The sequence below is a fragment of the Tachysurus fulvidraco genome, chromosome 17 (genome assembly GCF_022655615.1).
Source record: "Tachysurus fulvidraco isolate hzauxx_2018 chromosome 17, HZAU_PFXX_2.0, whole genome shotgun sequence".
Lineage (NCBI taxonomy): Eukaryota > Metazoa > Chordata > Actinopteri > Siluriformes > Bagridae > Tachysurus > Tachysurus fulvidraco.
In genome coordinates, this window is record NC_062534.1 from 12,774,153 (window position 1) to 12,789,925 (window position 15,773).

General features: G+C 38.5%; 2 protein-coding genes across 3 annotated transcripts; one reads left to right on the plus strand and one right to left on the minus strand.

The window, feature by feature from the left end:
* The first annotated feature begins 245 nt into the window (after positions 1–245).
* On the plus strand, positions 246–6,172 carry ube2a (ubiquitin-conjugating enzyme E2A (RAD6 homolog)). Its single transcript, XM_027135426.2, has 6 exons — positions 246–537; positions 773–853; positions 1,198–1,223; positions 4,355–4,444; positions 4,570–4,658; positions 5,087–6,172. The coding sequence occupies exons 1-6, from the start codon at positions 494–496 to the stop codon at positions 5,213–5,215; spliced, it is 459 nt and encodes a 152-aa protein (XP_026991227.1). The 5' UTR covers positions 246–493; the 3' UTR covers positions 5,216–6,172.
* Positions 5,788–15,659, minus strand: nkrf (NFKB repressing factor). Of its 2 annotated transcripts, none has more exons than XM_027135421.2 (3): positions 15,511–15,659; positions 14,283–14,407; positions 5,788–9,032 (listed from the first exon to the last, which is right to left on the minus strand). In XM_027135421.2, the coding sequence occupies exons 2-3, from the start codon at positions 14,389–14,391 to the stop codon at positions 6,820–6,822; spliced, it is 2,322 nt and encodes a 773-aa protein (XP_026991222.1). In that variant the 5' UTR covers positions 14,392–14,407; positions 15,511–15,659; the 3' UTR covers positions 5,788–6,819. The 2 variants fall into 2 exon arrangements, with proteins under 2 accessions (XP_026991222.1, XP_026991221.1); XM_027135420.2 differs by lacking the exon at positions 15,511–15,659 and adding an exon at positions 14,664–14,895.
* Between the last annotated feature and the right edge of the window lie 114 nt (positions 15,660–15,773).

Below are 15,773 nucleotides of genomic sequence, written 5' to 3' on the forward strand. Positions count from 1 at the left end.
ATTGGGAATCTTGCTAATGTCATGTTTATGTGTAGTTTAGCTGACGGGCGACAGTTTAATCATCACTACATGAAGATAATTCGTTTTCATTACAGAAGCTGAGTGGGGGTGTAGATGTGGACATTTGATTTTAGTATTGTTGACCTAAGTTAAAAGTTAAGGCACATTCATCAGAACATGACATATATACAGTGTTGGTTTTTAATAGAATATGTAGTTAGTTCCATTTGTATACTAATGACATTTGTTCTCTTTATAGCCCGGCTTCCCCCCTCACGTCTGATTAAATGGTAGGGTCCAGTCCTTAGCGGTTACCTTACACAAGTTCAGACAACAGGCAGGGAGGCGACGCTAGCTAGCTAGCGGAAGGCTAAGCTGAACATTAATGAGAGTTGGAGCCGCCTGAACGTCACAAAACTTACCATTTTATCCGGATTCAAAACAAACGACGGCGATACCTTATGATTAAGTCTATATTTTCCAATTGAACAAGATGTCTACCCCAGCACGACGGCGTTTAATGAGGGATTTTAAACGGTAAGCGCTGCGTGAAAAACAGGGCCTCGGTTGTTTTTTTAGCTAGCTTTAGCTTGCTAGCAATGTTTTCTTGTAAATCAAACATGGCGGTTTTTTTAATAAACTAAAATAGCAAATTATTCAGTTAATATCGTATGACGGCGTTTTAAATATTTCTAGTTGGTAAATTGCTTATAAATAACATCTTCGCTGTGTACAGTGTCATGGAATGTCTTTGCTCCAACTTATTTTTCAGACTGCAGGAGGATCCTCCGGCAGGAGTTAGCGGAGCTCCATCAGAAAATAACATCATGGTCTGGAACGCTGTCATTTTTGGGTAAGCATCAACCTTATATTATCAGGAGCTACAGACGGTTGTTTACCTGGCAGCATGCACTGAGAGCTTTATTAATAAGCTGGCAAACCTTTCACAGTAAGCTATCATCTATGTCCTAGAATAAAGTTTATGTAGTTTGGAGGTTCACAGTCGTTAGCTGGACTTATCTCGCATTTTGTGTGATGTCTGGTCATATACAGTGTCAACATTTGCTAACAAGTCGTGTATTTGCTATCAACTAGGCACTGAAGTGTGCTACACTAAACTTGCTTGTACATGGTGGTCTGTTGTCTGAGATCGTTTGTAATGAACTAAGATATTGTTCAACTCCTTTTGTTTTTCAGTCCAGAGGGGACACCTTTTGAAGATGGTAAGTTAACAACAGAACTTTATTCATATCTGTCTTGATAATGGAAAGAAATAAACCCACTTGTAATCCCCCTTATTCTATTATAAAACATCGTTCAAATTGGATCCTTATACTAAATGTCGCTCTAGACTTTTCCAGGGTCCCATTTTATCATTTGGTATTTAACAAGTATGAAAGCCAGATTTACTGATTGTAGTCTTTCATCATGGGTTATCTAGTTCATCCACTGTCTGTGTAATTAAATCACGAGATAACTGCCATGTCCTGTGTTGAATAGGGAGGACCGTAGCTCTGATGAGTGGAATACATAGACAAATTAAGCACATTCAAACAGGCCAGTTATTTGTGATCGAACTAAGAACATTGTGAGGGTTCATTTTTTAATTACTTATGTTAAGAATGATCAAGCATTAAAGCCAGGCTTTATATACCTGTTATGTAATGTTTCAGCTTTTAGTAGGGGTTCAATTGTTGATATCTAAAATGGCTTCTCCGCCAAAGCTAATGAAGAAAAATATTTGCTTGTTTTTCCCTTCACTATGTAGTATTTTTTCTCTCAACAAACCCATGTAATTGATTTTTAGTCAGTGGTGTCACTTTGTGTCATCCTTTGTGAAATTTGTTATTGTGAAATTCCTCAGGGATGTTGTGAAAACTACAAATATTGGTAACCTGGACCCTCTAAGCTACAAAGAATTTTTGAGCTTTAAAATAAAATCTGCCCACTCAGAAGTCATGGTGTGACAGTTGCCTAATTTTGGCTCAAATCAAAAGCAGTGACCTGGATATGTTTATCATCTATAATATGATTGTGTTCAGTAGATACATGAATCCTATGAAAGCATTGGGGAGAAGCATGCAGTATTTAGAAAAAGGGCATTAATATAATATTGACTGTACTATAACCGATGTTTTAGTAGATTAATTGGGAAGATGGCTTCACGGCTGCAGCTGGAAAGCCTACTGCACATTAGATATCATTGTAAGAGGTCAAGTTATCAAAGATTTGCCTACCAGTATAGGTCTTTGCACATCTACAAAGTAGAGTCAGTTTTGATGTTTGGAAAATAATGATGTTGAGAAAACAATAGAAACCACACGATGTTCTTGGAGTGTAGATCTCACAGAACTTACTAGGTAGACTTCATGGGTGTGAAAGAGTTAAATCATGAGGCTCACCAACACTTCCATGTGAAAATGCAAAGGTCAGAATGCATTGCTGGCATCTCGTAAAAAAATCAAGAAAGCTGTAGACTCACTCACTCTCACTCATTTTCTACCGCTTATCCGAACTACCCTGGTCACGGGGAGCCTGTGCCTATCTTAGGCGTCATCGGGCATCAAGGCAGGATACACCCTGGACGGAGTGCCAACCCATCGCAGGGCACACACTCTCTCATTCACTCACGCAATCACACACTACATAGATGCCAATCAACCTACCATGCATGTCTTTGGACTGGGGGGGGAACCGGAGTACCCGGAGGAAACCCCCGAGGCACGGGGAGAACATGCAAACTCCGCACACACAAGGCGGAGGCGGGAATCGAACCCCGACCCTGGAGGTGTGAGGGGAACGTGCTACCCACTAAGCCTCCATGCCTCCCCTAGACTCACTCTGAAAATAAAAATCTTTTGATTACAGCTATATAACGTCTCTAGAATTTTTAATAGAATTGGTTAATATACCATTTGCATAGCCTTTGTTCAGTTGCCTCTTTCAGTAATTCTTCAAATCAGTTCCATTAATCAATTTTATCTGACAAAATATCTCTACCAAAGTCTCCTCTAGTCAGGGTATGTAAATCTGAGTACAGCTTTATAACAGTTAAAAATATTCGGAACCACACCATGAAAGCTAAAAATAATTCACACTGAATCCAGGTTACAGTAATCAGAGTAGTGCTATACACTAATAGGTGTTATTGTTGTTAAACCGGCTGTTGATGAGTTTTTTAGTCGATCAGTACTGTTCACTTGGTGTATGTAATTTCAACAGCTCTGTGGTCTGTTTTAGTACTAATGTAGGCTGGGCTAGTGGCTAACATGGTGTCTTTTGTTGTGTGTTCCTGTAGTTATATACTACTATACTATATATTAAAACCTGTCATCGATTTAATTTGAATGGTGGGGCTAAAAAATTCACATCATGAAAGTTCTTAGGCACATACTTCACTTTATATATATGTGTATGTATATGTAATTTTAATATTTGACCTGCTTGCGTTAAAAATGAACACCTCTATTTTACGTAAATCTATTTGCACCCACATTTTCCCTGCATTTTTCGGTTGAATGATTGAGACCTTTCTTTCACGATCAAATCATGCGTTATGTTATTAATCTGGTAATAACTGCAATTGATGATAAACACACCAATAAACTGTTTAGCTAGCACTGACAATATCTGTCAGGAACAGCGAAGATTGTCATTTTGTAAATTTTAAGGTATATCAGTTTAATTTCTTATCTGGCAAAGAAACAGCTGTGTATATAGCTTTTCTATCTAGCTGCTAGCTTGTCAAAACTGTTAGCTGAGCAAGATATGTTTGATTTGGCCCTGCAAATTGTGGCGGATTAGTCCCATGTTACAGATTTTGAGTACTCAATACAAAAACTGCTCAGCATCATTCCAGCATTAAGATTACAGAGCCACGTCTTTGTGGTAGCTCTGTGCTTAGGGTGTTAGTGTATGGTAAAGATCTCTTTGGTAGCTGAGTGGTAGTTCAGTGGTTGGACTGCTGATCAGAAGGTTGTTAATTCAAATCCCAAGACCAATAAGCTGCCACTCTTGGGCCCCTGAGCAAGGCCCTTAATCCTCAGTTGCTCAGCTGTATAAATGAAATGAATGTAGGTTGCTCTGGATAAGGGTGTTTGCTAAATGTTGTAAATATCTAACTCACAAACACCTCAATGGGAGATGAGTGAAACATCAAGTACATATTTGCAAAAATTGTTTGTGCATTTTTGGATGCTGCACTGATGAAACACTACTGTATTTACACATCCATATTCATAAATACAAAAAAATAGATGGATGCAGAGGGATGTTTAAAGAGCTGCTTTATATCTGCTGGTGTGAGCTTTTGGGTTGAAACTTTTTATTTATTTTCATAAACGTCTTCCCCCAGGAACTTTCAAACTCACAATAGAATTCACGGAAGAGTATCCGAACAAACCACCCACAGTCCGATTTGTATCCAAAATGTTTCACCCCAATGGTAAGTTAGGTTAACTCCATGAAATGAATGAATAGATTATTTATGTATACATAAAATTTTTTGCACTAGTAATACAATCAAATTATCCATCTTTCTATCTATATCACTTTTTTTTCTTTGTTTAGTTTATGCAGATGGTAGTATATGTTTGGACATTCTTCAGAACCGCTGGAGTCCGACATATGACGTTTCTTCGATTTTAACATCTATACAGGTACATACAACAGGAAATCAACACAAAAGGCCAGTTCTACTTGACATGTGGCTAAATGTGTGCATGAAAAGACAGTGTGGTATGGCACTTTTCATACATGTTTTTACACATTAAAATCAATATCCAGAAACACATTTATTCCTTATCTAGAAGATCCTAAACAAGTGTGTGATTAGTGCAAGTAATGTGTAATTTGAGAGACTCCTACTGGTCGTTGAGGACATCGTGTCACATTGCGTAATACTGTCCCTACTATTTATAATGGTACTGCACTATGGGCACGTTTTTCACACTTGGATGTGTTGATTGAAAACAAAATAGACACGCAGCCATCAGAAGCAAGTAGAAGCCTGGCCTACTGTTATGTATTTAAATAATGAAGGTTGCTTTGTGATCAAGATTTACATGGATATTTTCTCCCATCACAGTCTCTATTGGATGAGCCGAACCCAAACAGTCCTGCCAACAGCCAGGCAGCTCAGCTATACCAGGAGAACAAGCGAGAGTATGAGAAGCGTGTGTCTGCCATAGTCGAACAGAGCTGGCGAGATTGTTGACCTCACGTATGGACAATGCTCTGTCTCAGCTACTGAGAGGAAAACCATCACGTAAAGAATAAAATATATCCACGTTGTGTTTGAATACTCTTCTTACTCTGTAGAGTTGTCTGTTCTGTAGCTGTCACAAGCTTAGTGCTGTCATGGCCTCCATCTTCATGCTGAATCCTGTGTGTGGACATTTAACTGAATGTACCTTGCCATCTCAAGGTTACAGGCCTTTTTTTGATTTGTGTGTGAATGCTTCACTATCTGTGCAGGAGCTTGTCATGAACAGACATTGTCTAAATTTGGTTTGATCCTGTTCTGTGAGCTGATTGCATTAAATTACTAACTGGATGTAAATGGATGCTCAGGTTCCACTGAATCACGCTTTATTGGATATCCCTGCTTGCATCTGATGTTCTTTAACTATGTTACAAAATACGTGTACTTTTTATTGCCTCAGTCCAGTTTTAATGTCAAGGTGATCTTGTAGGAAGGTGGTCAATATACAGAACTTCCTATCTATCAAAATTTCTAAGAGGTTATCATACTTGAATAAGCCGAATACAATTTATATATGTGGATGATGTGCTAAAGTTTTCGTGTTTTTTTTTTTTTAATGGAACTTCCTTTTGCCTTTTTTTTTTTTTAAATGGCTGACAGTAAAGGGTCTGTCTTAATTTTGGAAACCTTTATCCGAAACCTAGCATCATATCTGAAATACGAAACCGTAGCAATGATTTTGACTTGTTATATATCCCATCTGCATGAGTATTTGGACATTTTGCTTTTCTGGCACTCAGTGGATAACTTACTTCACTGCCTGGGCATGATGTTTGCTTTTAGGCAACATTAATTTGAATTCTTTAAAGGTCATCATTTTTCAAATGCACATCCAGATTTTGAGTTGGATTTGTACTTGGATTTAAAACTGTACATTTTCTCACTTCTTGTAAATAAACAGTAAATTAATCTCTGTGACTTTCTTAACCTGAATGCAGAATACCAAACAGACCAACCAGTGAGATACTGACCAGATTAAGTTCTTTAATATACAACAAGCAGACATGAGATCTCACAAAAAATTGTGAGCAAAGCACAGCTGCTGCTCAGGCATTTGTCTAGGGAAAGTGGTTTAGATAACTACATTTCAGTGATACATTAGGTCTTTACAATACCACTAACAATAATTACCTGACTGTAATATGACAAATGTTGAAACAGTGATTTTCCATGAGCTATTAGTTAATTTTTTAAGCATTTTAAATGGTCCAGCACAGGAGCAGGATCTGCTGTCCATGAAAAATTCATGAAAATGGAATGTTTGATAGCACATGCTGCTATAGAATTCACTACCAACGTTAATGTCTGTAAAAATGACAATACAAGATAGTACTAATCTTAGTAAGTAGCTTGTGGACAACACAGTGCTTTGCTCAAATTAGTTATAATCCTCAAATCTATGGCATGGGGATGGAGGAGGGAATTGCCATAAATAGTGACTGATGTTAGTGGACACACTCATTGAAAAATACATTTTAATCTGTTTTTGAACCAATAAACATAAGTACATCTGCTCTACTCTGTCCCAGTCCCAGGTAGGGTTTGATAGGGTCCAGTCATTCATAGGCCTGAGGTTTTACCAGCTCGTATCGTCCCACTTGTCCCTCTTGCAGCAGTTGACCAATCAGTTGATCCTTTTGCACTCTCCGGCTAACTACAAGGAAGCGGTGCCTTCCCTGGCCATAAGATTTGCTCCGCAGCCCGTATTTTTGGGAGACCTGGTGAATCTGCTTACGCTCCTCATTATTTAGCTCAGTGGAGAATCGCAGGTCATCCTGGCGCTCTGAACACGCATAAGTGCGTATGATTTCCTCAATATCACGCTTTGTCAGATGACCATGTTTTTCCATGTCCATACCGAGTCCTTCCCTAGTAAACTGTTCCTTAACCATGATTGGTTCAGCTATGCCTTCTCCCTCTCGACCCAACCCACCACCTGTCCAACCCATCTTGCGAAGCAACTGGTTACCAATATTATCCTCCTTTATTTCCTGCCGTGTGGCTTCTTCACCAGAACGAGCCAAGATTTGATTTCGAGAAATGGCGTCTACATTGCCCTCCTTTCTAAGGTTTGACTTCACTACTGCTTGTGTACGTTTCAGTGTGGCAATGGCCTCCACAGCTGCAATATGTTTAACAGTCTTTTTGGGACCAATGCCTTCGGCAACAAACTGGCCCTCAATATAGACCTCACACCTCCAGCGATGGTCCTGTAGCACTGTAAATTTGTAGTCTGCCGCCACCTTGTTGAACTGTGCAGTATCGTTAATGATGCAAATGGCATTATCAGAGTTTTCTAGAATAACCAGTTCGCTGAGCTGTTTCTTGCGTGGCCCATATTGGCTGAAACTTGCAACAGGCTGATCAGGATTAGGGTTTCCTTGAGAGAACTGCTGCTGTTGGAATTGATCCTGTTGTTCCTGCTGTTGGCGAACTGCCTGGTTCATTCGTAGCTTTTTTACAGCCTCCTCAGCTGCAGAATGTTTAGAGCTCTTCTTTGTTCCTCTGGCTTGGGCCAAAAGTTCACCTTGCAAATAAACACTACACACCCATGCACTGCTATTAGGTACTGGATCAAAAGAATAGTCTATTTTCATCCGATTATATGCAGCAGAATTGTTAAGGATGCAAATAGCATCATGGGCATTTTCCATTATGACAAACTCTGTCCAGTGTTTGCTTTTATCAGGCACATACTGACCCTTGGTACTGGGTGGTGGGCTGTCCTCTGGGTTGCGTAGGGGTGGAACTAAGGCTGGGGTGGGTGCATTTAACTGACACACTACCAAGTCATTGACATAAATGCGCTTATATAGACGTTGTACTACACGGACCTCCACTGGTTTAATAAAAAGTTTCACAGCCTGCTCTGACGCTCGGTCTCTGGCACCATTCTTGCTACCAGAGTAGCCAGTTGCGAGGTACACTCCTGAACATCTTAGCTCACATGCATAGCCCTCAGGTGGTACTTTCTTGTTCTTAGGCAGGTCAGAGGGAGGAATATCTTTTAAATTGACATAAATGTACTCAGGGTTAGTTTTACAAGCCTGAATGCTGCGACTGAGAATGAAATTGTAATTTGGACCATCAGGTCCGCCCACAAATGCAGGGTCTCTGAGTGTGACTGCTACTGCAGATACAACCCTGATAACTAACCGTTGTTTCTCATCCAGGGTAGCTGGAGGAACTGGGGTTGGCATATTCGGGGTAGGGAGTAGGCCAGGACTGGCTCGGCTTGGGCTGTCATAGGATCTAGTCAAACCTTGGCTGGATGATGGTCTATCTTTGTGTCCAAAACCCAAGCCATGCCTTCCAGAATCCCAGCGTCCAGACCTCCCCCCCCCATAGCTATCAAATCGGCCTGACTGAGGAGGTGAGTTTGTCTGTCTTGCACTGTGTGCTTCATATCTTGCTGTGTATTCCTGCTGCATTTTTCCCATGAAGTTAGAGGTGGGTCCTCTGCTGCCATAACCAAAACCGCTCTTGTTGCTGAAAGACATGTCCTTACTTCTACGTTCAGCCCAAGAGTCAAAACCATATGATGAGGAGGGAGGAGGGCCATAACCATGGCTACTACTGTGTGGCTGGTCTGGCTCCCTTTGCCTTAGGCTATTCCCCTCCCCACTCCTACGTTCTCTCTCATTTTCTTTTTCATCAGCACGCCCTAATCCACTGGTGCTGCTGCTGCTACCACTGACAAAGTGAACTGGTTCGAATCGTGGTCTCGGGCCAAATTTGGACACAGGCATCTTCCTCATGGGTTCCTCACCTGAAACAAACAACAGAAATTATTTCAGTTCTTATCCTTAACCTATAAACTTATTGTGCCTCAACAAACCAGCACTAAGGGGATTCAAGATTTAAAGATTCTATGGCCACATGCAGTTAATTATTATTATAAGTTAATAAAGATAATAAACAACACAACAACAGAACATGCAAATAAACATCAAGAAGTTCAGTTAAAACAGTTCCAAACAAATACAACTTTCATTAAATGTATACACAGATTTTTGACTCAGCCATGAAACCCAACTCAAAACTTCATTAAGCATTTATTTGAACAAATAAGCCACACAATTGTACAAATGTAGGCATTTTCCACAATGAAATTAGTGACCATAGTGTCTTTTTTTTTTGCACAATATTTTAAGTACATTTAATAGGGAGGAATATTTTGTAATTCCTGATATTACAAAGACTTTTTTTAAAGTCCTTTTTTTTTTTTGGAGGAAAGTTTGCGCCATAATCAATTATAGCATGAAGGACCAGGACAACCCTGGTACTCACAGACTAAATACCAAAAGGTTTGTGGACATCTGACCAGCACAAGTGTATGCCTTCACCAAATGGTTATCACTAAGTTGAAAACACAGAATGATACATAATTCCTTTGTGCACAAAGTGAAGTCTTCAAGACATTGTGTGCCAAGGTTGGAGTAGAAGAACCTGAATGGCCTGTAAACTGCCCTGACTAGGATGAAATGAAATGAAATGCAAACTGCACCCTGGACATTCTCACCTGACACTGACTGGGCAAATCCCTACAGCAATCCATAAAGATATTGTGGTAAGCAGATGTTTTTATTACAGTAAAGGGGGGCTAAATCTGGAAAGATTAGAGTATTGTACTGTCTGAACATGTCATATAGAGTATTGTACTGTCTGAACATGTTAATGGAATGAAATTAGGTCTCAACAAAGTGCAAAGAAACTGGATTTGGTAGCAAAGTTGGAATTTATGGGTTAGAGCCCATGTGCTAAATTGCAAAGCTGGTTGCAAAGCCACAATTTATCCAGATGAGGCTACTAAAAATGTAAATAACCCTAATAAAATTTTGATAAGTCATTAAGACACTGTTCTCTACCACCTCATTAAGCCAGTTTTCTAAAACAGCTCTGTGTGAATGGAAATTATGGACAAAAATAAATCTATAAATTGTTTATTATTTAATCCCCAGGAAGAATGAGATATTAAATCAACTATGAATTACTAATCTACAGTACTGTGCAAAAGTTTTAGGCAGGTTTTAAAAGATGCTAAAAAGCATGAGTGCTTCAAAAAGTGTTAGTAGTTTATATTTATTAATTAACAAAATGGAAAGTAAATGAACAGAATAGAAATCCAAATGAAATCAATATTTGATGTGACCACCCTTTGTCTGTAAAACAGCATCAATTCTTTCAGGTACACTTTCACACAGTTTTTGAATGAACTCTGCAGGTAGGCTGCTCTAAACATCTTTGCAGAACTAACCACAGATCTGTGGATGTAGGCTGCCTCAAATCCTTGTCTCTTCATGTAATCCCAGCCACCCAAACCATCTTCAAAGGCAGCACAGAAATGTGTTTACTATACAGGCCATATTCATAAAGCAGTTCAGATCATTGCTTACTGCAGCAGACATCACTATACAAGCATACACTGGAGTAGTTTTGCATACAAGACAATTCTTTGCCTTATTCCCATAGATATACACACTATATGTCACCTTGTATAGGGCAGTACATTGGAACGAATGCGCCAATTGAGCCGCCATCTTGGTACGGGGGACCAAATGCATGTAGGCAAAGAAATAAAATCACAATAAATAGTCATGAATGCGATTTCTAGTTTTTTTTGGTTCATTCCAAAGGTCACACGTGTATTTATCATTAAGTCCAGAGAAAATTTAAGGTTTTGATATTAAGATAATCTACTTTTTCACAATATAATGCATAGTGTTAGTAGGTGTAAGTTTATTACTTACATTCTTCTACTTGAGTAATCTTCAAATGAACAATCGCTACTTACCTTATAGCCTACTGCATGCAACACTGCTACAATGTTGTGACTATACATGTTCATTTAAACATTTAAATTCTATTGGTTTATTAAATATGATACACAAAGCAATTTGCAGGTGAAAGCAAATCACAAATTCAAGAGGAGCATAATGTGAAAGTTAGATAGTTGAGGTGCCAAAGACCGTTCAATGTTATATTTATTCCTTTCCTGCAATACTTTTGACACATTAAATAAGTATGTAATAAAGTCACATAAACCAAAAAAAAAAAATTTCACTTTGAGGCTGAACTTGTGTTACACTGCCAAGCTAACTGGTGACATCCTTCCAGGACTGTCAGCTGAGTTAACCATTTAAAAAAAGTGTTTACTGTCCCTGCAACTTGTCCATGACTGACGTCTCAGTTTATCACTTGGGAATCTACAAACAGATTCAGATTCTGATTCTTCTATTTAATACCATGTCAGCAATCAAAAGCTATTTTCATGGAAAAATACAATTACAAAAATACAAATATCATATAAATGCAATAAAAAAACAAATATATACAGCAAGTCATATTATACAATTTTTTTTATTTGAATTAACATACGATAAAAAAACATCCAAAACCTGTTCAGGCATAATGTCATTAAATATGTCCTTAAGTGAAGTAACTTAATAAAAGAGCATTCTGCTTGTGTTAAGTTCAGGACAATCTAATAAATTATGTTTGGCAGATAAGGGAATCTTAAAACACAAACATAAAGTTGGGTCTTATGGACAATGGGTCACCTTTAAGCAAAAAAGCATGGGTCAATTTTTAATGTCATTAAGAGCTTCGGAATCTACAAACATTGTTTTCCTAACTGTCAAAAACGAATGGGTACCTAGCATGGATTAGCTGCGGTCATTAACCAAGGACTAAAACAAACCAATGGAACAAGAAATATAATTTCCTACCATTCAATATCATAAAACAGATTCTCACTTGTGAAATGTAATCCCTTGCTGTCTGGTTTTTAGATTTATTTCTTTGAACAACCAAACACAGCACAGAAGTCCGGCATCATCCATGCATTTGAGGTAAAGGAGCACTGTACAAAGATGGCGGTGGTTTTGATGCATTTTTAGGACCCCCAAGGCGACATCTAGTGTATAGATATCTATGCCTTCTTACAAGCAGGGTTTTTCAAATAAATTGCATGAAATATGATCGAGTCATACTTAATTGTTATTTTAATTAAATGCTCCAGCGGTAAACTGGCTTCTAGTTATTATACCCCATTATCATGGAATGATTATACAATCATCCAAAATAGTGCAGAGTAAAAGCTCTTGCTTTTAATTGTATTGAAATGCTGTTTAAGTGTTAACTCTGTTCACTGTTAATACTATCAGTAAAGTTTAAAAATAAAATAAATGTCCAGTATTATTTTGAAAAAGCAGTATAATTAAGTTTAGCTGTATAATGTGGTGGCCTAGTGGTTAAGGAGTTGGACTACCAATCGGAAGGTTGTGAGTTTGATTCCTACGTCCACCAAGCTGCCACTGCTGGGCCCCTGAGCAAGGCCCTTAACCCTCAATTGCTCAGTTGTATAATAAAAAAAAAGATAATGTGTAAGTCGCACTGGATAAGGGCGTCTGCTAAATGCTGTAAATGTAAATAATGAGTCCAATAGTGTAGTATTAAGTGTAATTAAAGCTGTATTGCACAAAGTGGCATGTATACATAAAAATAAATGTATACAGAAATGAATATATTGAATAGAAAATTGCATGTGTGCAAGAGTCTAATTTAGAAAACTACAGTTCAATATGGACTACTTGTCTGTGTTTACATGGGCCTCTTCTCAGGCTTTTTATAGACACTCTCTGAAGCTCCCTTACATACCCCCATCTAAGGCTGATCAAAAAGGAAACATGGTGGAATCGGCATGCAGCTCAGCCACATACATTTACTGTGAAACGGCAGTGTCTTTAAAGTCTCCAGACAGAGGACATTAACACCTTTTAGCAATATGTTATTTTGGCAAAATTTTTATTTACAAAACATCATCTACTTGAATGACATTTCTTTGTGAACACAGACATCCCTTTCATTCACGATGAACTCATGTGAAAACATCTGGTGGTGTGTGTCTCTGCTCTTTATGATGTCCCTGCAGCCTTTAGGGAAAACATTTGGAGGACATTTTGCTAAAAGATTTTCATTGTCCCTATGCATGGAGACCTTTGGGCCACACTGTTGACTTTCCCAGACAAAACTGTCAATTAGTGGTGGATAGGTAGACATTGGATGTGGAATTGGTGACAGATCACAAACTGGTCTATAAAGGCATCGAAGTTGAACTGCTTGAATGACCTGATTAAACTATAACAATTTAAATCAAGTGGATACACATCTTATCGCTTACACCCCCAGGTAAGGTGAGGTGTTGGCTGAACAACCTTTACAGAAATGTATGCAATAATAGCTTCCTCTGGAGATAATAACTTCTGATGCTAAAAAACCCAAAGTGGCAGTTAGATGAAAAACTCACAGAAGCTCAAGAGGTATTCACCTGTGGGGCCTTTAGATATTTTGCATAGAAGTGTCAACTTTTATCAGTGGGCTACAAAAATATGCCAAAAAAGCAGTCTCTGTATTTCCAAGTTGATGTGTGACTGTGGACTAAGTGACAGCTACATAACTCTCTGGTTGAAAGGTCTGATGATGTGGTGCCCTTTTATTTTCTGACTGCAATGCTACATGAATCCTTACTCAGGTACCGGTAAAGACTGTTTTAAAAGTGTTACTCAAGTGGTCTATTAACTAAACTTTGAAATTAATGAGATGAAAAGGTGAATAAAACTACGAAAAGAAGCTGCTTTTGTCTCAGCACATACTGCATCACAATTGTGAAATATCGATAAAGGTGAGCAAATAAACAGGACATGAACAGAAAACTGCCACTCAATAACTGATCCTTCATTTGTCAAACAGCTGATTCACAGACAATCTGCCAGTCATTACAATCCTTGATAATATTCTAAACTCTACTAGTCACTGCAGATTCTAGCTGGGAGTTATGGACCACATACAAAAAAAGTCCAATAACCTGCATAATTTCTAATCAACTTCATGTTTATTAATAAGGCACTACTTGTGGTGTGGACTTGAAAAAAAAAAGAAAGAAAAAAGACATTATCTAGTTAGCTAGTGGGTGAACAGAACGCAAATGCGGTAACGACCACAGCCCTTTTAGACTTACTTCCATCAGATGAATATGGCCTCTTTATTGCTTCAGCACTTGAGACTAGTTCATACGAGGGCATTTCGCCAACATGAATCCCCTCTGCCATCTCAAGCACACTCTGCATTAGTTGTGGGCCATAGCTGTCAGACAGAGAAACAAAATATTCATTTAATCTGGACAACTCTGGTAAAGTCCTTTAAAGTCTTCAGCTCTATCAAGAAAAGTTCAGACTACTGTCTGCATGGTATGCTCTCTATCTATCTATCTATCTATCTATCTATCTATCTATCTATCTATCTATCTATCTGTGTATGTGTTTGGAGTCTGTATTTTATTCTAATCCATGTTGTTGGTTTGATTCGTGTCTTGTACATGCAAACTGTAAAGCAAACCCACCTGCATCCTATGAACACGTGGTTGACCCACACCATGGACAGAGCTAGTAACTGATCTCTGTCACTCGTGTCACAGTTTGCAACGTGTTTTGTTATAAACTGCCAAATGGAACAGCCACTGCATATCACTTTCGAATATGTGTCGAATTCATGATGTAATAAGCTACAAGAATCCACCGACGACGTTGCCATGACGGGTCAGTTTCCGGTTGTGCTGAGTAAAGCATTGTGGGAAACTGAAATATGGCCCTTGTCTGAAGCCACATACAATGTAGCTTTATGCTGGTGTTAGCATTCCATCCATGTCAGCTAGCTACATAACACTCAGGTGCTACAGCGACATCTCTAAACGTAATCTCTTTTTCTGGTCGTATTTCAGTACGAATACATTTCTACAAGTAAAGGATGCTTGATTATGTTATCAAACCAGATATTTTACCTCAAACATATGAAACTTATACGGGTCAGATATCAAAAAGACACCGAGCTAACACACATCTGCAGGCTAATTCAATGCTAGTAACTACCATAACTAACAATAGCTTAATATCTTTTGTGCAAATTCACGGTTAATATCCAAGGCAGCTTTTACATACAGGTCCAGCTAGCAAGCTTAAATAAAAATAATATATTTATTGTATATATTTTTTTTACAAAATCAGCTCATCGTAATGCTGGCTAGTTATGCTAAGCTATTTAGCCAAAATTGTTCAATGAGGTGACGCAGTCAAAGCATCTATAATATAACAATTCGAAGATATTTTAGCTAATATGGTGCCTTAAATGCGGTTATATTGGAGCTGTATATATTAATAACGCTAGTACTGAAACACAGCTGTCCGCGTTACCTTGATGTCGGTGAATTTCGGTGTGTTTATGTGCCGCTGAGGAAGAATGTACTCCAGTCGCACCGCGTCTCCGGTACGCCTTAAAAGTCGCACTGAGGCACCGTGCTAATGCTAATGGTAATCCTTAGCAGCAAAGGGCTAAATCACATCCCAGCTCCGCAGTTACTCAGTTTAAAAGCAACACTATTAACGTTACAAGTGCTGTCATTTTACACGTTCACTTGCATGTCTAGTAAAATCAGTCGATTTTATGAATAATTGAT